The sequence below is a fragment of the Rhinolophus sinicus genome, linkage group LG02, assembly GCF_036562045.2.
Source record: "Rhinolophus sinicus isolate RSC01 linkage group LG02, ASM3656204v1, whole genome shotgun sequence".
Taxonomy (NCBI): domain Eukaryota; kingdom Metazoa; phylum Chordata; class Mammalia; order Chiroptera; family Rhinolophidae; genus Rhinolophus; species Rhinolophus sinicus.
In genome coordinates, this window is record NC_133752.1 from 75,047,612 (window position 1) to 75,071,697 (window position 24,086).

General features: G+C 38.5%; 1 protein-coding gene across 7 annotated transcripts in view; it reads right to left on the minus strand.

The window, feature by feature from the left end:
• Window positions 1-24,086, minus strand: part of ATP8A1 (ATPase phospholipid transporting 8A1) — a 212,651-nt gene that overhangs the window by 71,965 nt on the left and 116,600 nt on the right. For all 7 annotated transcript variants that reach the window (XM_019754167.2, XM_019754168.2, XM_074324626.1 and 4 more), the window contains 2 exons: window positions 13,522-13,660; window positions 9,982-10,046 (listed from right to left, as the gene is read on the minus strand). In XM_019754167.2, the coding sequence (XP_019609726.2) occupies window positions 9,982-10,046; window positions 13,522-13,660 (204 nt within the window). The remainder of the gene's footprint in view (window positions 1-9,981; window positions 10,047-13,521; window positions 13,661-24,086) is intronic.

Here is a 24,086-nt window from a genome sequence, read left to right on the forward strand (position 1 = left end):
TTTAGAAAATGTGTTACTGATTCAGTGAACACTGGACATTCCAGATACCCCTATGCAACACATATATCAACCACTCCTTTAGCTACTGCAGGCTGTAGTAAGTTGGAAAGAGTTGCCTGAGAGTAGAGAGAAACTACATTTATATGCAACCGGTCCATTTCGTATTCATCCCTGGCAGCATCACTAGCTCTCTCGGACATAGTTTTTGACCAAAAAGTTTTGGTATTTCTAAACTCCCAGACTATACTAGAATGTAACCTTTAAAAACATATTCATATAGAACCAAATCAGCATAAAGTAATTTTTCCAAAATGGGTAAGGACAGACAGAAGGTGAAATTATTAAAAACATATGGTCAAATAGGTCCTCCCAAACAGCTCAGTGGAAGACAGCCAAGCAAATGCATTTAATCAATACATATTGCTAAATATATTGGAGAGGGAAAACAGACAAAAACATTCCATGCTTCACTGATACACAGATATGGGCTTTCTAGGGCAGGAGCAGATATAAAACACTGTAATTGAGGAAATGGTCCAATCTCCCAGTGGGGTCATGCCATCGAAAAAAGGTGAAGGGTTACAAAATGGAAGAAGGTAAGAAGAGGAAGTTGTAGCACTGGGTAAATTGCTCTTGGCCTCTGAGTGGAGGTTTGGGATTTGGGGTTATGATAGATTCCATCAGGCAAATAATGCCTGAGAGGCATCTAGTCACTTAGGGTACACGAGAGAGAGGCACAGAAGTGTCGAATCTGGGTCCAAGTTTATGTTTCAGTGTTGGGGTGGGGGCACGTAGCAAACAGAGACAAATCCAGGGAAAGGAAGGAAGAGTGAGGTAGGGGATATAATTATATAATTTAAATAGTTTTGTGGATAAAGGCTTCTACCAAAGCCCTCATGGTAATTATTTTAAACCACCACTGAAAGCCCCCTAAACACTTATTTTGAGCTTGGTATTAAATATTCTCCAGTGGCGGCAGTGACTCAAATGCTGAAGGAAGCATTCTGGAGGAACTGGGGCGGCAGACATCCAGTCTCTTCTACTGCCTTCAGTTCAGCCAGGAAGAGACTGCAACTGATTTTTTTTGAAAATAAGCAAATTACAAAATCAACGGTTTGGAGACAGTAACAACCAGGGCTGTGAGAAATTGTTACCCAGAACCACAAAAAGCTAATGTTGGGCCCATTATCTTAATGGTTTGAATTAATTAATGTAGGAAGACATAAGAATCGTCGTCCGCTGTATTTTCTCAGCGCACATCCGAAATGCACACCATTGACATTATTTCATATGTACGTTCATTCAATAAAATCTTAGGTTCAATGGTATGAGCAAAACAAAACAAAGGGTCTTGCTTGAATTCCATAAACGCAAGACATGCCCACACACCACCCTTTTCCGGAAGGGCATCCCTCTTTCAGCTGCTTTGTAGTTCTGGCAGTGAATGGGAAAGGAGGTAGGGACAAGTTAGAAAATACCTCCCAGAATGCTTCCTTCTGTGAATGAGTCCCTGCTGCCACTGGAGAAGGTATGGCTATTTAAAAACAAAAAGAACAAACAGCTTGGACTTAGAGCAATGTACGCTGAAATCCAGGATCCTGCACTCGCTGGTTATGTGAACTCAAATCTCTATCTGAAATTGAGAAAACACCACCAGCTTCGTAGAAGCAGAGACTAATGTATGCAGATATACCTGGTGGGTTATAGGAAACATAGTGGGTTTCCTAAAAACTGCCAATGTTATGGTTGTGCTGACTCATCAAAAGATATGGGTGGCAGAGATGCAAAAAAAATCACAAGGCATGGCCTGTTCCCCTCAGAAATGTCAACGAATTGTGGGGTGAGTGGCAAGGGGCAGACTGGTTAGAAAGCATTTATCTGTAATTCTAGGTCTCAGGAAGCTTTTGGAAGAGTTCAGATGTTTAGCCAAAACAAGAGATAAAGCATCTTCAGGCATGGGGGAGGAAGAATTTCTTAAAACAGACACCCATTTGAATTTGTGAACCATTTCACTTAGGGGTTTGCACACACGCCAGGTTACTGGATTTTGTTTAAGATAAGCGGACACATTCAGTTCTTACGAGACCAAACAATGGGTATGATGGAACTTTTACAACCGCAGACGTGGGTTTGTGGCAGACACAGTCGTAAATCAGAGGAAAAAAGAACAGATTATTTGTTCATATGTTATTTTCATTTTTTGTAATGTTTACATTTTTGGCTAACCCATTTCTTTCAAATGTAACAAAGTTGGCTTTCTTCACTGAGAGATACTTAGAGTAGGCAGTGTGCCAGATAGTACTTGAACAATAATCTTGCAATGGGACATTATAAAATCCAATTTTTTGCTTCTGATAGGGATTCATTAACACCTTAAGAGTTAAACTAAGATCTTAAAATTTTCAGGCCAAAAAGCTGAAAAACAGCTTTGCTAATTTTGGTCAAAGAAAATTCATGCTACTAAAGAGCCAACGCGAGTAGTGAAAGAAAACTCAGTGTGGTTTGAAACCTGCCTAAACTATTTTTCAAAGCAATACAAAATGTACTGTATTAGACTCATGGGACATATCAAGACAAAACCTGAAGTAGCCCCAATTCTCAGTTTCTCCCTCCTTTTCTGGAGTTAAGTCAGTAACTTGCTTATTCTGGATTTCTTTCAGAGGCCATTCAACAGTGGCTGGTTCCCCAAACAGTGAGGTTTGCCTGCATAATACATTTAAGTAGAACTTAAAAGGGTATAGATGACAACTTCACCATTCATGTCATGAATGTTCTGTAAGTTATAGTTGAAGCTTACATGGTGTTAGAAAATCAAATTCAGCTAGAAAAAATGAGCAGTACTGTAACGTAAAGGCTTTCTTTTACTGTGGTGTTGAAAAACATATATTCTTATGCTTGTTAATATCAAGTGTGGCTAGCAATTCATTTTCTGTAAAATATATCAGTGAGGGGAAACATTTGTATCCATAACCAAACCTAGGCTGGCTTGGGGTCATTGTCTCAAATTAAGCAGAGAAATTTTAGACAGAAGTGTGGCTATTTAAAATCACCTTACAGTATATGGCAACAAGGAACTCTCTCCCTTCCCCCCCCAGGAATAATAATGTTCAAAGAAATAATAATAATGATGATCATGACAATGGTCTACATTTTTTAAGTGCTTACTAAATGTCGGGCATTGTTTCATAGTATTTCAAAGGTATTGCTTTGTTTAATCCTCACAACACCCTTGAGATGAAGGTTATTATTACTCTTGTTTTATAAGAGTTGCTGGCAGCTGAGGCCCAGAAATCTCCATTTGCTTAGGAATCCAACGACTTAGATTCATCCTCCACTAACACTCAGCACTAGAGGTCAAGTTAACCTTCCTAGCTTGGACATAATAGTAGTTACCTACCAATGTTTTCAGGTGTAAATGTGATGGTCCCTGTAAAGTCCTTCGTCTAGTACCTAGTACAAAAATTAAGCACTTCATAAACTTAAGCCAGTGTTTTTCTTATGACTATACGGAATGTAGGGGTGTGGCGTTCCCTTTTCGCAGAAAGTCAGCAAGCTGCATTTTCCTTTGGGATCTGTACACTGCTACCCACGTATCAAGTGCTGACTCCTGCTCAGGCTGAATGTGAATGTCAACAGCAGCAGAGACAATCTAGACAAACTGGGTCCAGATCAGAAGGAGAGGTGGGCAGGGCTTCTCAGGAGTTGAACTTAAGAACACTGGAAGCCTTTGGACTTGGAGTGGAGGAGGTTGATTTCTCCAAGCTCTTTACATGCATGTTTAATCATCAGTCCTGTGGATTCAATAAATACATAGTAAAGGAATTTCCTCTCTGTCTTTTTTTGTTTCCTGGGGAAGCCAGACAGTAGAGAGGAGGAGGAAAAACAGTAAGAATGGATTTAAGATCCAGCCCTACTGCCCAGGACAGCTCCTACAATTCTCCATATAAAAGAAATGCTAGAAGAAGGAGATGACCAGGTTAAGGGTATGTCAGGTAAGACTCAAGAAAGACTGTTTTGGCACCTACAGAGTTAGTGGCTTAAGAAATTATGGTCCCTCCCACCCACCCTAGACTTGGTGGATGAGGGTAGTAAAAGCTTGAGCTATCTCAATGAAACAAGTCTTCAAAATTTCTCTACCTTTTTGAAGAAAGACTATATTGATTAAAAAAAAATAACAATATTTTGTGTTGTCTGAAAGTGTTTCCAGAGATTCAAAGAGTTGGTATGCTATGGGGGATTTGAATAATATAACAACCACAGTCCTTAATATAATATAAACCCAATCATTCCAGAATTGTTTCAGAACGTTTTGAAAGAAGACCCTAAGTAGACACTGGAAGGTAAAAATAGGTCATATATGTGATTCCCTAGTTCCTGGTTCACATTTTTAGATGTTTCTAGTTTTAACAGACTCTAAACAAATTTATTTGAACAAATTACTTTATGACAAACCAAAGATATAAAAGAGATGCTAGAAGAATCCCCTGGATCTAAGTCATTAAGTGGAAGGGGTTTCTGAGAAGTCTGTGGGAGATTTCCAGGGTGGAGTTAGGGAAGAAGTACAATATACCATTTAAGCCACTAATTTGACATTCCTGCCTTTTTAGACCCTTAAGGAAATGCCTTATACCAAGAACATAATCAGAACCCCCCAATAACGGGGTTCAAAGTAGCATGATACGAATTAATCTAACTGATTAATCTAAGTAATCTATTTATTGTAAGTATCTGATTTTGATTAACTTTAGAGGATTTTTAATGACGCATATCCATGAAATTACTTTCTAAATTAAAAAATATACATACATGATCAAGCTTTCTAAGAAACTCCTTTGCTGGCTCTATCAGCACCTGAAAGGAGCTTGGTAGGTTACGTTGTGAGCACCCAGCTTTGCTCTGGGCATCATACTACCTGTGGGTGCTTCTCTTGCTATGAAAGGAGCTGGGTGGGCAGAGGCAGCAAAGCCAATCAGATTTCCATATTAGATCTGAAGAGCAAGACTTCTACTCTGTTTGCATTTTCAACTGTAGTTTGGTTTTATACGTTTATTTAAAGGTTTGAAAAAATGTTGAACAGTCATTAATTTTTCAAGAAGCATAATCATATTAAAACTCAAAATGAGAAAATTAGAAAGCCAAATGGCATTTTTTTGGGGGGGATGAGCTGGGTTATGGGAAGACAAAGATTTTCATTACCATCACCAGGAGAAAGATTTTTCTACTTGGAAATTTAAGAGCCTCAAATATGATAATTTATTTATACAAGTTCAACATAAAAAAAGATTCAGCTTCAAAATTTTAACAGTATTAGTAATATTAATAACACTTGGGTAGAAAATTTGAACAGTTTATAGGAATATGCACTACTTACGCAAAAGAAGATCTACATTTATAACTTACTATCTTAGGGAAAAAATTAAAAGATGGGAAAATAATATATCTTTTGTAATAAAAATGATTATACAAAACAACTGGTGGGCTATTGAAATATTATTTTTCTACAAAATTTCATAACATCTTTTTATATGTGTCATGCCCTGTGCTAACCATACCAATCCTGTGCCAAGGGTAACATTATCTTCACTTTATAGATAGCAAAACTGGCTCAAAGAAGTTATCTAATTTCCAGTGTGCCCAGGGTTCCCTGTGCAGGTTAGGGCAGAACGGTGCTCTTAACTACCGTGCTAATTCGAGTACCTTCGTTAAAATTGTCACTTGACAAAACACACACCCACAACTTATTTCCTAAGACATGTCCCTAAGTTTATTATTTAAATGTTAATTATTCTTTGTGCTGATGGAATGATAAGACCATATTTAATTATCATCAGTACAATCTGAACACGGGATGCTTTTCTTTTCCATGGCAATGAAAAAAATAAACAATGATTTACCTACAGGCATTCTGGCACATCTAATGATTTGCCTGAAATCTCAGCCATGGATTTTACGACACAAGATCTGAAGGCGCTATGCAGAGGGATGTTTCCTTTCCTGCTGAGAAGCAATGAGTGCACCATAACCGGTCTGACCCTAACAGCTAGATTTGTAAAGTCACCACTTAACTCCCTGGGAGAAAAACCTCCCACAGAGAGCGGTTCGAGAATGGTTGGTAGTCTAGAGCTGGACCAATTAGTGTTAATCCATTCAGCCACAGTGTGTGCCTGTGGTCTTCCACACAAAACTGTCACTTGACTTGCTAAGGACAAGGCTAGCCACTTTCCTTTTAAAACATTTGACACGATTGATTACTACCAAATTTAAAACTGATATACAACCTGTTGTTTTATTAAAGGAAGCCCTTACTTTAAAATTACTCAGTGACTCACTTCTCAAATATTTATGGAGTACTTACTAGGTGCTAAGCAATATGCCGGGCAAAAATGGCAACAAAACCAAAATAGACAGACGTGGTCCCTGCTTTCACTGACATTGAGTATTCCATTTACACCCCTATCTATGTTTGCTCCAGTACAAACAGGCAGGGCACAGACCTTTCAGGGTGATTATGACTTTTGCATTACCACCTTGGAAACTTCAAAATAAAAACAAATGCCATTGTCTTAACAATATATGATGCAGTACATTGAATATTTTTGGTATTTCACATTTTTTCCTTTGAGACTACTATTTACATCACTTGATACTTAAATCACGTAAAGAATATGTTTATTCAAGAGTTGGAGAAAAATGATGAGACAGATGAAAACAGAATAAGCAATGTTACCACACTCTCTATTTAGCTGAAAGCCTAACTGCCGATAAAAGGGATCATATGTCAAATCGAGCATGGCTTGCCATGCCTTGGCTTCAATGTCACAGGTCCTACCTCTGATTTCCTTCCAGTGTCAAAAAAACCGTGTACCACATATAACCCATGTTACTAACAAAGGCCTACACATCTACAGGTTTATAGGAATGATTCCACTGAGGGTTTTGCAAAATTATGAACAACTGCAACTCAGTGCTGGAAGCACCCTTGGTGGCTCCTTCTCCAGGGCCCACGTGGGATAGGTCTCCCTACATTTCTCTCACACCACATCTCGGGCCCTGGTGCCCCCATTTCCTCTTACCGCACTCCTATTCCTAGTCCCTTGCCTGCACCCCATGCCTTCCTACCCTCCCGAATTTGCTTATGTACAATCGGTCCTACAACCTTACCTCTTTGAAGAGGCTCATGAAGTTGCTCCTCTTGCCTCTGAGGGCAAATTCTCAAACCTGGCACAGTCTTCCTCCCTTGACGTGAGATTACGTTTCCAATTTTAACTCCGTGTGTCATTTCTTTACAGACACCTTATAAATACTGGGTCACCATTAAGAAAGAATTAGATAGCTTCATATATATTATTACAGAAAATTGCTAAGATACATGAAATGAGAAAAGCAAAGTACAAAGTAGTGTGGGCTGGATGCTGCCATTTGTGTTTAACAACACAGGATGTGAGCATAGACATACACATATATCCTGTAGATAAGGCAGAATATCTCTGGATGAACATAGAAGAAGCTACAACTAGTGGTTGTCCGTAGGGAAGTACACCGGGTAGCTTGGGTAAAGGCTCGTATACTTTTTACCGTCTGTACTTTTCTCTTTTTATAACTTGAATGTTACACTATGTGCTTATATTTATTCAAACAAAAAAATACTTGAAAAAATTATAACCTTGTGTTCAAGTTCAATGGTTCTCTTTCATGCCCCGAATATGCCTTGAACTTACTTGCAATAACTTTCTGCTCCAGGTAACCCCCATCCCCCCAATTACTCACCTATACATAACCTAAGGGCACTTTATAAATACCCCTCTAAACACTATGATCACAGCAAAGACCTGCTTTGTTTACGTATCTTTTTGCATTGTTACTCAGATGCATCTTACTTCCCTTATTATTTGTACGCTTTGGGAGGGCTGGGCTGTCCTAGTCAAAAACTTTCACAACACAGTAACTTGGATATAATAAACCAAAACTAATACATATGAGGGGTGGAGAGCAGAGACAACTCTAAGTTCTAAGGGGGTAGAGTGCACAACCTTTTGTTTAGTGGTGTGTTCTCAGTGCCTAGCTGGGGGCCTACTGAATAAATAAAATAAAAATGAAAGTTTTCCAACTGCAGGCTGGCTTTTGTTGGTTTGTGCTTCTAGGATTAAAACTTGGTTCACAGGGCCTGCCCGGTGGCTCAGGCGGTTAGAGCTCCATGCTCCTAACTCCGAAGGCTGCCGGTTCGATTCCCACATGGGCCAGTGGGCTCTCAACCACAAGGTTGCCAGTTTAACTCCCACAAGGGATGGTGGGCTGTGCCCCCTGCAACTAGCAACGGCAACTGGACCTGGAGCTGAGCTGCGCCCTCCACAACTAAGACTGAAAGAACAACAACTTGAAGCTGAACGGCACCTTCCACAACTGAGATTGAAAGGACAACTTGACTTGGAAAAAAGGCCTGGAAGTACACACTGTTCCCCAATAAAGTCCTGTTCCCCTTCCCCAATAAAATCTTTAAAGAAAAAAAACAAACAAACTTGGTTCACAAAAAGTACTTCTCCAGTATGTAAAGGTGTAAGCAACTTTCATGGTTGCAAAATCATGTCTTATTCCTTGCTACAAGTTGCTCAAAGATTTCACGAGAAAGGGAAAGGCATCACAGGATGGTTTTGAGGACAAATTATGAAGAGATCATCATTTCAATTTAAAAATCGGAAGTCAAATACTTCTTACACAGGATTTCTGTTCTCTACCTGACTTCTAAACCTTTGCCTCTTTATTGTCTCTTCTGCATATTTAGCTTCTCGGCTTCACCAACATCCCTAATTATCAGATTTTCTTTGCTCTGCTCTTTGTGTCACAATGACTATTTCAGGCACTTGTATAATCACCTCTCCTCTTCTGTCTTCCACCTTAAATTACAAATAGTCACCTTTACTTTAAAAGATTTACAGGTCATCTGACCTACATATGTTTTTGTTAACTTTTACTTTACACTGTACACCTAACAAATCTTTCCCCCTTTTCCAAATATAAATTCAAGTGATCACAGCCATGACAAAAAGATATCCTAGGAACTTATATTTCAGCCCAGAAGCTAGAACATTTGAAAAACCCCACAACTTTCCTATTAGGAATGGTTATTTTGTGTTGTTCAATAGCTTCCACAGGTTTTTTAAAAAGAAGCAAGAATATCTGTGAATCTCTTTCTGTTTCGTTGAGGATCTGAAATACAGTATGGTGAATATAATCAATAATGTTGTAAAGATTATGTAGGGTGTCAGATGGGTACTGGACTTATCAGGGAGATCACTTCATAGATTATATAAATGCCTGACCACTGCATTGTACACCTGAAACTAATACAAAATAATATTGAATGTCAACTATAATTAAATATGTATATATACCTATATACACATACATATATATGTATATACATACATACACACACATATATTTATAGTCATGGGATGTAAAGTACAGCATAGGGAATATAGTCAATGGTATTGTAATAACTATGTATGGTGTTAGATGGGTACTAGGCTTATTGCAGTTATCACTTTGTGAGGTGTGTAAATGTCTAACCATTATGCTGTTTTGTACACCTGAAACTAATTATACAATTAAATTTTAAAAAAAGAAAGAAAAAGCAAAATATATATTATCATTGGGAAATAAAGCAGAACATTAAATGCTTAATATAGAAAATACCCTGATAGATACAAACAAGTTGTAATCACTCAGTAACCACTTGACATAATGCAGCTATTTTGTCTCACAACTTTAAGCAATTTCTTTTAGTTGTCACAGACACGAAACTGGAATTGGTTTATATCAATGTGGTTTACAACAGTGTACATTATGTTACAGAACAACAGTAGTAAGGCATCTTTTAACCTCAGAAAGATAAAATACTTTCACAACTATCTGAATATAAGACAGAATACTGCAAGCTGATTAAGTGGTGAAAGGATCTTTTAAAAAGACCATTTTACTTACATCAAGAGAGCCTTCATTTATAACAATCATTCCCATGTTCTTCCTCAGAAGTTTGCAGGAGTGTCCTATGTCCAAACAGAGTAAATTAATTGATGTGATTAATTTCTCTAGAGAGATGAAGTGGAGATGTTAAAGTAATAATACTATAAAAATATCTAAGTTTTATTTTTAATCTATTTTATTAGATAAAATTGTATCTGTTTTATTAGGAAGATGCTGGTCAGATCTTTTTCAGGTTTGCAGGAAGTTTAAAAAGAAATGGTCTTGCTTCCTATAGGAGGCATGTGATACAAGGACAGGACCTGGTGTGTTGCGGCTATCTTGATAAGCAAATGTGGAAAGAGCCTGTAGTAACGCTCCTCAACGTCCTGAAAACTAATAAATGTGGATGGAAATCCCTCATGATGATCAACATGAAGAGCAGAAGATGGGCCGATGGTTGTTTCCTGGGTGCAGGAGGGTTGTCTGGCTGTCAGTCAGACCGCTGATCTCACCACCATCTCCCTGCCCTGGAACTGCCATCACATCCTCTAGTTTCCTCCCTTCTCTTGCTTTGCTGTACTTGAGGCAAAACAAAATCACTGGCTGGTTAAACCAACTCTACTTACTCTGAATCTGTTTGCCTACAGCTGGATGCGGCTGGAGAAAAACAGGCAACACTGATGACTGGTCTCATATTTAATACCACCGTGTTTCCCCGAAAATAAGGCCTAGCCGGACAATCAGCTCTAATGCATCTTTTGGAACAAAAATAAGTAATATAAGACCCGTAATATAATTATATTATATTATACCCAGTATTGTATTACATTATTATATTATATAAGACCTGGCATGATATTATATTATATTGTATTATATACCCTGTCTTATATTATATAAGACTGGGGCTTACATGATAGTAAAATAAGACCAGGTCTTATTTAATTTTTGCTCCAAAAGACGCATTAGAGGAGCTGATTGTCCGGCTAGGTCTTATTTTCGGGGAAACAGGGCATCAATACTCAGGCCCTCTGTGATCTCATTCCTTCCCATCTTTAAATTCCTAAATGTTGACCATTCTGGAACTCATATCTCCTGCTAAGACCTCTTTCCTGAACTCCAGACTCTCACATGCCAGCGCCTGCTTAGTACCAGCATACACTAAGCTATACAATTGGCATCTCACACCTAACACAGCCAAAGACAGCTACCTGACCTCCCCCCACAAAGCCTGCTCCTCCTTTCGCCTTCCTAATTTTGGTTAATGGCAACTCTATCCTCTAATCACTACGGCTAAAAATCCTTGGAGTTACCCGATTTATTTCTTTCTCTCACAATCTACATCTAATCTATCAGTCATTCCTGCTGGTTCTTCTTTTAAATTATATCCAGAACCCAACCATTTCTCACCACCTCCATTGTTACCACCTGGGTCCAAGCCACCAAGTTTCACCTGGATTCACGTAACAGCCTCTTCATCGGTCCTCCTGCTTCCACACTTGCTTCCCTCTGAGTCCATTCTCAGTCTAGCAGCCAAACTGATTGTTTTCACAAGAAAGTCAGATCATGTCTTTCCCCTGTTCAGAACTGTCCAATGGTCTCCCATCTCACTCAGAGGAAACGCAAAGCCGGACAATGACCTAGGAGGCCCCAACAAACCTGGGCTCTGTTATGCGGCTGACCTCTCTTCTTACTCTTCCCTTTTGCATTTCTGCTCTTTTTCTGCAGAAGACAGCTTCCCCTACCCATCCAAGTGACAAACTCCCTCTCCTAAGTGGTTCCTCAAATGGTACCTGCTCAGTGAGGTCTTCCTGACTTCCTGATTTAAAACTCAATCCGTCTGTGCAATGCCATAATTCCCTTTCCTGCTTTTTCTTTATAGCAATTATTGCATCTAATATACTGTGTGTGTTACTTTATGGTCTGTTCCTTAGGTCCAGGAGGGTAGAGATGTTGCTTTTGTTCCCTGCTCTTCACTGGCACCATAGGTACCATAACCGTTTGCTGAATGAATGAATCTCACCTACTTTTTTTTAGGAACAAGACTCTAAAAGATAAACGTGACCAGGAACCATCACCGTACTCTTCATTTTTGGAGGACCTTTCATAATGGCTCTATATCCTGAGCTATTTTTTTAGGATTTCTTATGCTCCTCACATGTCACTTTTTACCACCATGTATTCTCTCTCTGCCTGTAGTCATGTGTTACCAGAGTTGTGTTTTGCAGGTCTGCCAATTCGCATGCATTCTGTATTATTGTACATCTTTACATTTTGTCTCTAACACCACTGATAACACATATGGTCAAAATCAGCAACCTGTGTGGCTTACACATTTAAACATTTAGGGTTTTTTAAAAATTAATTTTCCTCTATTAACATCAGTTCACTACACATTTGTAGCAGTTTTATATACACAGAATACTGTGATTACTAACACTTCTAAAAGGAATATTAGCTAAATGTTTTTAGACAGATGATACTTAATAATGACTTTCTAAAAATGTGGTTTCATGCTGTGAACAGATGAGAAAAATCTGAAATAGGTTATTCAACTTTGGGAGAGTTTTGCATGTAATTCATTATCATTAATATCCAGAGGTTGAGTCCATATCAGTGTTTATAGTGCTCAGGAAACCTACTATTACTGAATTTGGGGAAAAAAAGGAGTGACGTTTTCTTGCATAGTACTGGTACTATAGGCCTTTAACACCAAATACTAACTTTTTTCTCAGTAAGACCTTGCTTACGCACTGAATTGTTCCCCCCACCCCCATTCACATGTTTAAGCCCTAACACACAATGTGACTGTATTTCAAGGTAGGGCCTTTAAGAAGTTAAAGTGAGGCTATGAAGGTGTAGCCCTGATCTAACAGGACTGGTGTCAATTATAGGAGAGGAAGTGACAGCAAGAATGCACACCCAGAGGACAGGCCACGTAAGGACACTGCGAAGGTAGCCATCTGCAAGCCAGGAAGAGAGGCCTCAGGAGAAACCAAACTTACTGATACTTTGATCTTGGATTTCCAGCCTCCAAAACTGTGAGAAAATATTCCTGTTGTTTAAGCCATCTAATCTGTGGTATTCTGTTATGGCAGACTGAGCTAACATAACCTCTTTCCAAAAAATTGGAATGAACTGTAGAATGAATAGAAACTGTCAACCTTCTTATTACTTCCTCTCTCAGAAGTAACTTTGGCCACATAAACACGTGTTAATACACAGCCTGCCATAATCCCAATCTCTAGACTTTCAGAGACAACTATAGAAATGTTATCTACATGTGCCAGTTGTGGATGGTATGTAGGGGTAGGCAGAGATACCAAGGGGAGAAGGGGTATTACGTGGTTGCAAGTGCAAACGTTTGGCTGTGTATATAACCATTGCAATTTTAAAGGGGCACTGAGGTCATAAATAGATATATAAGCCCAATAATACAAATATGGAAATATTGCAATACCAAATCTTTCAAATATTAAAATATATTAAATTTATCTTCTAAAATGCATCAACCTGTTACAAAGCATCACAATTTAAAGTCTAAATTAGGTGAATTACCAATGTTAATGGCAGTTTCTTGCTTGTCCCCTGTAAGGATCCAGATTTTGATGTCTGCTTTCATTAGAGTTTCAATGGTTTCAGGCACTTGATCTTGTAATCTATCCTCAATGGCTGTAGCTCCAAGTAGCTGAAGGTTCTGGGGAAAACAAATGGCAAACATGTTAAGAAGAAAACCAGTTTAGATTCTTTAAGAACAAAAAATTGAAGTGTGCATATGCTTTTAAAACAAAGATTAATGGTAAATCGTGGACTGTGGTGTAAATTACAACTATCCCATTGACTTTCACTCTTCAGGATCCCTGACTTTCATTCAGTACCTTTGGCATGAGACTGAGGCTACCCATCTTACCTTACTCCTCTCTAAGGTAAGAAACTGACTCTAAAAACAACAACAACAACAACACTGTAGAAATGGGTAATAAGAAATCAGTTTAAAAGAAGCTAAGAAAAAGAAACAAAATACTATGGTAGATCCCCACAGTGAAGTAGCAATCTTGCTGACCTATTTGAAAAAGAATAAGGATATATGCTGACACTGTTAAATTGCAATTTGATGTAGTGTCAGGAAATGTACACACACGATACACACAATTAGAAATGATGAACAATAAAGTGATAGCATTAGTCTCTATAAAAAAAGAACAGGTTGAGTGTTTTTCAAACTGCTTCACATTTGCATAGTAGAAGGTCCGAGTCCATTAACCATCTCTTCTCATTAAACAGCATGTTTCATACAAGACTGACCACAACCAACATAATATGCTTTGTGGAAAGCTGTTCTACTCTCTCACAAACAAGAATGGCTTCTACTCTCATCTTCCGAATTAGAGGAAAACAGAGAATAATCTCTTGGCTGTTAGGGACACAGGTAATGGTGTTCTTGGTCCTGAATACATAGTGATGCAGGGATGGACTAGGATTAAAATCTTTCTTTCCATCATGTGACCAGGCATTTTCACTAGCGGGGCACCCTTTCCAACAGCGCTCTCTCTGCAAGCCACAATCAATTGACTCAGTCGTACCCCATTTTCCCATACTCTAGACTCCAGCATGATTCACGTCAGCATTTATCCTTCTCAACCTTACTCTCCTTTCTTGCCTTCATTTTTCATTTACAATATAAGACAAAGACAGAATAGATACAAAGGAAACTAAGTGCTAAGGATAATGTCCAGGTTGGTAATAACAGAGAAAGCGTTCCATTTCCTATTTTCCTCTAATGCTAAGTTCTATTATATTTACTCATCACCAAAATGGAAGTCTAAAAGTAGTCCCAAATCTTGGTAGGCATGGAAAATAACGTTGACTATATATAAGAGTGAATGCATGTGTGTGCAGTTTGAGTATATTAATGAGGAATGCTGTGGGCTATATAGAAAAATTTGACATACAATGGCTTAACTAAAGATGCAGCTTTCCTTACATAAGTTGTATTGAAGTAGGTAGCTGTGGGTATTAGATTGATGAGTCAACCATATCTCAACTCATTCTCCAGATCTCTCTCAGTGTCTCAAGGTGGCTGTTAGCTAGAATGTCAACAACCCCAGAGAAGACAAAAAGGGGGTAATACTAACTGTCTCTGTCTCTTATTTTAAAAGCAAAAGTTTTTAAAAGTCCTCAGCATATTTCCAGATATGGCCAACTGGCCAGACTATCTTACAGGGCCAACCCTGTTAGTCTTTAGCTTTTCCAGCCTTCATAGTGGAGGTGGCAGGCAGAAGGGGGATGGGACTGGTGTTAAATTGGCCCCCCAACAGTCTTTGCCACGTGCTTACATATAGATGGGCTTGCATATGCACTCGTGTGTGTGTATGTGTGTACATAGGTGTATAAATACATACACACACACACACACACACACACCCCTCCTATTGCTTTGCCATGGGAAACTCGGCTCATGCTCATCCTGTAAGGCCAAACTCAATACTTAACTGCTTCTTTGAAGCTTTCCTTTACATCTTAAAACAAGTGTTCCCCTCTGCTGTGCTGATAGAACTTTGCTCTTGCTTTTTGCAAATCTCAGTTTGTCACATTAAGATTAGCTGTTTAAATGTATGGCTCTGGTAGTTTTGTTCAAGAGCAGGGACCATGTCTTGTTCATCTTTATATCAGCATCTTTGCTGAGTGAATGACCAAAAAACTGAATTCCAAAACCCAAATTTTATTAAGAATTGCTGCATACCAGCCCATTTTCTTTTCATTAGATTCCAAATAACTTATACAGCTATTAGAAGCACTTGATTCAGGACTTCTCAGTACATAAAATATGAGACAGGAAGGCAAATTTCATTCTTTAAGAAGACAATATTATTTTATTACCTTTAGTGGGGAGCAGATTTGAAATCTATTAAAACTTGATGAATAATTACCATCAAGAAGTTCCAGAATGAAAAGGAAGAACAAACATCAACTACGCCAACATCACAGTTGTTGTATTTCAAGGTTTAGACAATGATTTTATCAATTCTTTCAGCGCTTTTAGGGCATTTGCAGCTAGGTCATCCTGGCCTACAAGCCAGCGAATATCAGGATATAGCTGTGTTTCAATATTAGTCTACAGAAGGCAGGATAAGATTTTAAAATGATCATCGGACTACATGGGTAATACAAGCTCTCAAAATTTTCTAAACCAAAAAATTGTATTTGTAATATGTTTCATAAAACCTTGGGGTAGATAATGTGAGTGCCAAGGTGTGGCTACGTGCATTATAAATATATAACCAAGTATATTTGTACATTTCCTAGCTCTACTCTAAGGGGATAAATGAGCTCAGCAAGTACATAGGTATACATTACCATGCACAAATCTAATAAAAATAAAATGACTGCATACGCTGAGAAAAGTTACAAGGAAGGTTAACGTGGTATGTGTTGGTGGCTATGATAACAGGAATTTCTAAATAGGGTAATAAAACATTTCTGAACATTCAGCAAAACTGCAATGGGTCCACTTTGATCCCTGCAAAGGAAATGCTGTGTTCCAAAGCCTGTTAATTTCCCCTGTATCCTAAAGCTCCCCAGTACAGCACTGACTAATTTTAGTGGAAGGTTCTGCAGCCTCCTTTCCTTTGGCGCTGGTGTCATTTATTGTGAGATTAGGATCTTGAGTGATAGGCTGTTCTGCCTCTGGAAATTAATATCTTTAGCTACATAATGATCATTAGAAAAAAAGATGTGAACTTTGCATGCTTTTCCTGATCATAACACAAGAGTATTTAGGCCATAATCAATTTCATCCCAAACACGTATTACCTTACACAGATGGCCACTAATGGGCACTATGGGAATTACATATTCAACAAGTGTTGAAACATGATAAAATTCCCATGGCATTTATGGAATTAAAAAAGAAAAAAAAAAACACCAAACACTAATTTTACTTTCAAAATGTCCCTATGCCAAAAGTTATAAAGATTTCAAGTTGATGACTCTTTGACACAATATAGATTTAGTTATCACTGAAAAATCATGAAATAATATTTATTCACTTAGTAAAGCCCTCAATAATCTTATTTTCTTTTTCACGTGTTGATAATGTATGTGGAGTTCTAAAAACGGCATATAAATGCAAAATTTATACCCTAGTGAAGATAAAAAGCTTCACACAGAGTATTTAAAAACTGTATGGCAAAATGTATTATGACAGATTTAGATATTATGTTTTTTCCCAACACATGTATATTTTGCTAAATAACAGAACCTCAAAATGACCTATTTCCATATTAGCAAATATTTTGTTAGTGCTTAGGTTCTGTATTTTAAAAAAGTTTGTGATATGTTCCTAAAAGTATAATAATCAAACTCATATCAACTTAGGCTTCATATTGCAACATGGACTATTTGGTAGAAGTCTCTTTAAAGACAACGTAATATCGTAAGCAAAGTTTTACCATTGGAATAAATATAAATAAAATACTAGTAGTAATTGGTAACCTTTACTTCACCATGAAATAAGATTGTGACTAGGAATATGAAGAAATAGTTCCTTAACAGAGAAAATGTACGAGATGCTGGCGGCTAAGTGCTTTATATGTATTAATTCAGTTAATAGCTTCGGGGAGATTGAGTAAATTATCTAAGGTCAAACAAAGGTACAGCTGAGCTATGAGGGTAAAAACAAAACCTGCAAAACCAATATGCAGCCAAAGGCAGCAAGCAAATGGGAAGTAAAACAGATACAATGAAAGTTAAGAATTTTATCAAATTATCAGGTTTTTAAACACGTCTCTGTTCGTCAGTCTTTAGTAATATTTTCTTGCTATGGAATGGGTTTCAGCCTTGCCCTGAGCCACACCTACTGGGTGTACCTATTTCTGTTTCCATGTGCAGGCCCCAGTCACATCTGGGACCTGGCTCCAGCCACGCAAGCCTGCATTCATTCATTCACAAATGTACACGCAGGTAGAGCTAGGCGAGATGGGATACAACAGCGAGTGCCTTCCTTTATGGAATTTATACTTCAGATGCATTAGAGATTCTCTGGATGGGGGAGACACCTCCCCACCCCCGCTGTGTCTTCTGATAGTATTCCCTTGCCTTTTACAGGTAATGTTTCTCCTAGACCCTGCCTGTCTGGCTGTCATCAAGCCCCAAGTCATTAGCCCTGGGGCCAGGAATCTAGAGTGGTGGTTTTCTGAGTCACCTGAAGGGTTTATTACACACAGATCACTGGGCCCTACACCCAGAACTTCTCACTGAGCAGGTCTGAGGTGAGGCCTGGAGGTGTGCAACAGTGACGGTGCCACTGGCTTGAGGACTAACTAGGAAAACTGGCATCTACAGCAAGGTGGACAATTTTGTTCCATAAAGGGACAAGTGGTGACTATTTTAGTTTGAGGGCCAGTCGCTGCTGCAACTACATAATTCTGTCATTTAACACGAACGTAGCCAAAGACAATTTGTCAACAGATGGAGAGAGAGAGCTATGCTCCAGTAAAACTTCATTTACAAAGACAGGCAGCGGGTGGCCTTGCCCGTGTGGAGTTTGCACAGCCCCGATGCAGAATTCTTGGGAGAAGCCCATCCCTGCACTGGGCTCCGTCCTGGCCCACTGCTCTGCCTGTGTCCTTGTCCAACCTCTAACCTTGTTTCTTAGCCTGGTCTTAGACCTTCTGGCCCCCATTCTCTCTCCTCTCCTGGCGATCCTAAACTATGGCCAAAGCCTTTTTTCCTGGAATATAAGATTACCGCCAGAGAGAAACAGTGCTCTTCCCAAATAATCACATTACTGTATGTTACAAACTATCTTAAAAGTAAACACAAATTTTTCTGTGCGTACAAAGGATAAACACAGGAAAGAGGTATCTTCTTAGTCTGGGTGGTTCAAAAACCCCATCCAACATGAGTTAACACTTGACCTTAAATCCTAAACAAAGAGTTCGTCAAGCAATGGGGAGGGATGGGGAAAGGAATTCCAAACAGAAAAAATCACATGTACAAAGACAGAGGTATGCAAAAGCATACTGTATTTGAGAAGTTGCCATCTAGTCAATATGGAAACAATAATTGAAGTGAGGTGTGGCGGGGATTTAAAAAACACTGCTTTGATAGGTATTACTAGGGATGAAACCAGATCAATCATTTCAAACTTTTTGTGAGTAGTATATTAGGAAAAAGGAGGCAGGGAAAGCTGGCAGGGAATGGAAACGGAAGGGTCTGCGCGTTTTGCTGAGGATCTCAGGGCAAAGGGCACCTGGGGGAGACTCTTAGAGGGGAGGGGTAGAATCCGATTTAGGTTTCATCAAGTTCACTGGTGGCGATGGGGATGGCTTAGCAGAAAGGAGGCCAAGACCAGGTAAGAGGCTCTTGTCGCCATCGTCCCCCTCTTTACCTTTAAAGTACAGTAACCCTGGAATACGGATGTGCTGGTGGCTGTGAGATCCCCAGTCATTCTTTGAGAGCACTGGGTCTCAAAGGTTGCCGGGCTCCTCTCTGTTCTCCATTCCACTCTTGTGTTTTTTCTTCTCAACCACATAACAGTGGGGTTTTATTTAAAAGAAGAGAATCTCATCCCTCTTTCCTTTCAGTGTATGCTGGGCTACAGTCCACTCAGACTAAGGCCATTCAATCGCTGGAGTGGCTCATTGGCCTGATTCTGGAGAATGCAATCGGTTAATTTTTTCAAGGCCAAGGAGTAGGTTTTAACTTGGTGCTTTCTGAACCACAGAAATCATATTTGAACTCTCACACAGCCCAGGGTTCACCAAATAAGGCCAGAATTCACACACCCAGCTGAAAAGAATCAGAACTTCAGCGGCGACTGGGTGTAGCCTGCAAAAACAACACATCCATCTTATCTGAATGAGAAGACAGCAATACCCAGTGTGGAAAGTCTACCACGAAACGTTTCTAATAAGAAATCTATCAGGCCAGAAGGGAGAAGCATGGGATTAGAGTGCTAGCAACATCTTAAATACTTTGAATGAGACGATTTTAGAGATGAATTGAGGGAAAATCATGAAACCCGTATTTCCACCTTCGTTTCAAAGGAAAACACAGTACATTCCATTCCACAGGACGCACAGAGGCTGCCTTGTTCATTAAGTGGACCTGCTCTGAACACGCCGATGCCTCCTAACCCCAAGTGCCGATCTAGTGATTACACAACTACATACACACTTGGTTACGTTTTACTTTTCACGTCTGCAACATTTTACACACATTCTCTCTTTCTTCTAAACCCTTCTGGCAGAATAACATGGAATTAAAAGAACTGGGATTTGAATCACAACTCTACCCACCACTGGATCTATGTCCTTCAGCAAGCAACTTAACTTACCTAAGGATATCTACATCAGCAAGGTAAGGCCAATAATATGGATTTAACAGGGTTGTTCTGAGGATGAAATTAGATCAGTCCTCTCAAACTTTTTTATTTTTGGGTGTGTGTGTGTAATATGTCAGCAAAAAATGGTGAGTACTCTCCTTTGACATTGTGATGTTTTTGTATAATGTATTTGTTCTGGTAATATCAATAAATTATGTACACTGCAAAATGCAAAAACAGGAATTATGAAAAAGATCAAACATAAGTAGAAACAGAAGTTATAACATCTTCTTGCTTAGATCATCTTCTTGCCCGTAGATGATCGTGTGTACCCCACTTTAGAGGCCCCCTGAACTAAACAATCAGGGTAAAGAGCAGAGGACGTGGAGCTTGGTAAATGTTCAAAACGTGGCAGGTCTTCTTAGTAGATGAGCTGACAGACGTGCAAATGTTCTTAAGCAAACAGTAAAATAGGAAACTACTGGAATTTTAAACCACCAAATCACCAGCACATCATGCAAATTTTTATCTAGTACATTTCACTTTTTAGTACAAATGAAAGTGATATTTGCAGCTACTAAGAATAGAAGTGGTAGTTTTATCTGAAAAAGCATTCCACTCTAATACAGAAGTTACTATGAACTTGGCAGTCATAAATGTTCAAGAAAAGTCCTGTTTTCCATTAAGTTTTATATTTCTTTAGGAATCCTCTAAACCACTCATTGCCACATGTTGCAAAGGACGCTAAACTGTTGTACTTAGTCACACTGAGTGTAATGGTTGACCTATATTACACCACATCAAGGCAGTCTTTAAAAAAATCCCAGAAATGTCAACCATATTTTGGGGAGGAATAAAGGAAATAACGTAAAAATCATCACTAGCACAACTGTCTGATCTTCTTAGCTTTATTTCAGTTCCCAGGGCACTGAGCCCTACCTGAAATTGTATTTTTCAGTTTACACGTTTACTGCTTATCTCCCACCATTAAAACAAAGACAGCGATTTTTCTATCCTTTCCCTTGCTGTACCCCAGAACCCAGAACAGAGCCTGCCATGTGTTCAGGCATTTGTTTCTGAATCTTTTCAACCATGTGCTTCTCACATTCACATATTAAATAACTTGGGAGATAGGTTTTTTTTTTTAAATGATTGAGTCTAAATTTCTAAAGAATGCAATCTTTAAAATTATTAGCCCCTTTTCTAACATATTCTTGGTGACAACACACTGATATCAGCATCTTCAACGTGCAGACAGCAGGAACTATGTTAGTAACAGGGGTGAGACTTTCATTAAACAAAACCTACAAAGTAAATGTAGCTTCTGAATTTATTTGCTTGAATCATTCATTCATGTGTCAAATATTTATTCAGCTATTCACATAGGCCGGACAGGCAGGCACTGGAGACATGGCCATGAATACCATCAAAAGAGTCCCTGCCCTCATGCAGCTTCAGTGCAGCAGAAGATATACATTAATCATAAATTATAAAATGTGTGTAAAACACAACATTGGTATCTGATTTAAAGGAGAGCTAGATGGTACCCAAAATACAGCCTTCTGATGACAGACATACCTCGGAGATACGGTGGGTTTGGGTCCAAACCACAATAAAGTGAATACCACAAAGAATAAAGCGAGTCACATGAATTGTTTGGTTTCCTAGGGCATGTAAAACTTATGTTTATGCTATTCTGTAGTCTATTAAGTGTGCAGTAGCATGTCTAAGAAAATAACGCACATACTTTAAATAAAAATACGTTACTGCTAAAAAATGCTAGACATCATCTGTGTCTTTAGCGAGTTACTACTTTTTTTGCTGGTGGAGGGTCTTGCCTCAATGGTGACGGCTGCTAAGAGATCAGGTTGGTGGTGGGTGAAGGTTACAATGGCTGTGGCAATTTGTTACAAGAAGACAGCAATGAAGTTTGTGGAATCGATCAATCCTTTGTTTCACTTGAATACTTTAAGGCCACTGTCAGGTTAGTAATTGGCCTAATTTCAATATTGTTGCTTCTCAGGGCATCGGAGGCCCAAGGAGAAGGGGAGAGACCGGGAACAGCTGGTTGATGGAGCAGTCAGAAAACCCACAACATCTACCGATTAAGATCGCGGTCTTCCATGGGAGCACTTCCTGGTACCTCCAAACAATTACAATGGTAACATCAAAGATCACTGACAACAGACCACAAAACAAACATAATAATGAAAAAGTTTGAAAGATTTCAAGAATTACCGAAATGTGACACAGATACAGAAAGTGAGCAAATGCCATTGGAAAAATGGTGCCGATAGACTTGCTCAATGCAGGATTGCCACAAATCTTCAAGTTGTAAAAAAACACACGAAAAAACCCCCAAAACCCACAATATCTGTGAAACATAATAAAGGGAAACACGAAAAATGAGGTATGCCTGTGCTCTGAAGCTCAGAAACGATCCTCTCTGTCCCATAATCTATGAAAAAACCTTTATCAGGTAAAAGTATTGGATAACTTTTGCATTAAAAACAAAACACCATATTTTGCAATTCATGCCTCATAACAAGAGACAAAGAAAAGAACAATTTTATCATTAAGAAATACTGCTTCAATCATACCAATCTAGACAGGTATATAATATCTTACTCAGTTTTCTGTAACGCTCAAGATAAATAATTTCTTTTGTAAACATTAGAAGTGATTAATTTATAATTTATGCAATGCTAAAGATATAATTAAAATTTTCTACTGAAGCAAATAAACAACAAAAATTTCAAAATATTATGTTTAGCACGAAGGCACACCTTCATATTTCAAGCAACAGTTTAATTACAATCTATTCCCTGATAAGTAAGATCATAGCCCTCTGTACTATTAATTTTCAAAGGAACCCAGCAGCACAGTATGCATATGGGGCAAAAAAAAAAAAAAATCTGAGTCTTAGAACTATGTTAGAATAAATGCAAAGTGGCAGATCAAAGCAGGTGAGAACTTTCAGAGAAACCACTGTTGATGAAGCATAAAACTTCATAATGATTCTGTTACTTATTTGACATTTTCCCTGACTGAATACAAATAAACTAATTCTTAATTTTATTTTAAAAATCAGAGTTTAAAAAATATAGACCAACAGTGTAAGTGGTTTCATAATCTAAAATTACAAGTCCACACACATTGTCTTTCAAAAGAATGAGGTTAAAGAAGGTGAACAGGTCAAGTGTGCTGTCTGACAGTATGAGACAAATGTAAATTCTCTCAATCGGTGATAAAAGAGAGAGACAAAGAAGTATTACTGTCCACAAACCCAAAGTGATGCTATCATTTTCCTGAAAGTGGGTCAAGACATCTCAAGTATCTGATATGACTAATAATTTCTTTTGCGTTTTAACTATCTTCTTGTTCCTGAACATCTTCTTAGTAATAAATGTCACCTCTTGGTGTATATTTAGTAACAGAAAAAAGATGTTTCAGTAACATCTTGAAACAACTCATAATATTAGAGTTAATTTTTTAAAAATCCGGAATCTGAATGTAATGGTTAGAATCCAAACCGTACAACCTCACAGCAGAGATGATGATATTTTATAGATGAACGTAAAAATCCTAAATCCTCTCATCTAACAGTGCCAGTCAATATGGATGACAATATCCAGAGACTTTTTCAACCCCCTTCCTCCCAAGTCATCTTTCCGTTAGTGTGCCCTGAGGCTGAGGGAGTGCATTCTAGTGCTTAGCCATGCTGGGGTAGAAAACTGACAAAGCACTGCACCAAGGGACAGATGTTATTATCTTTTTGAATGTTTGCATATTTTTT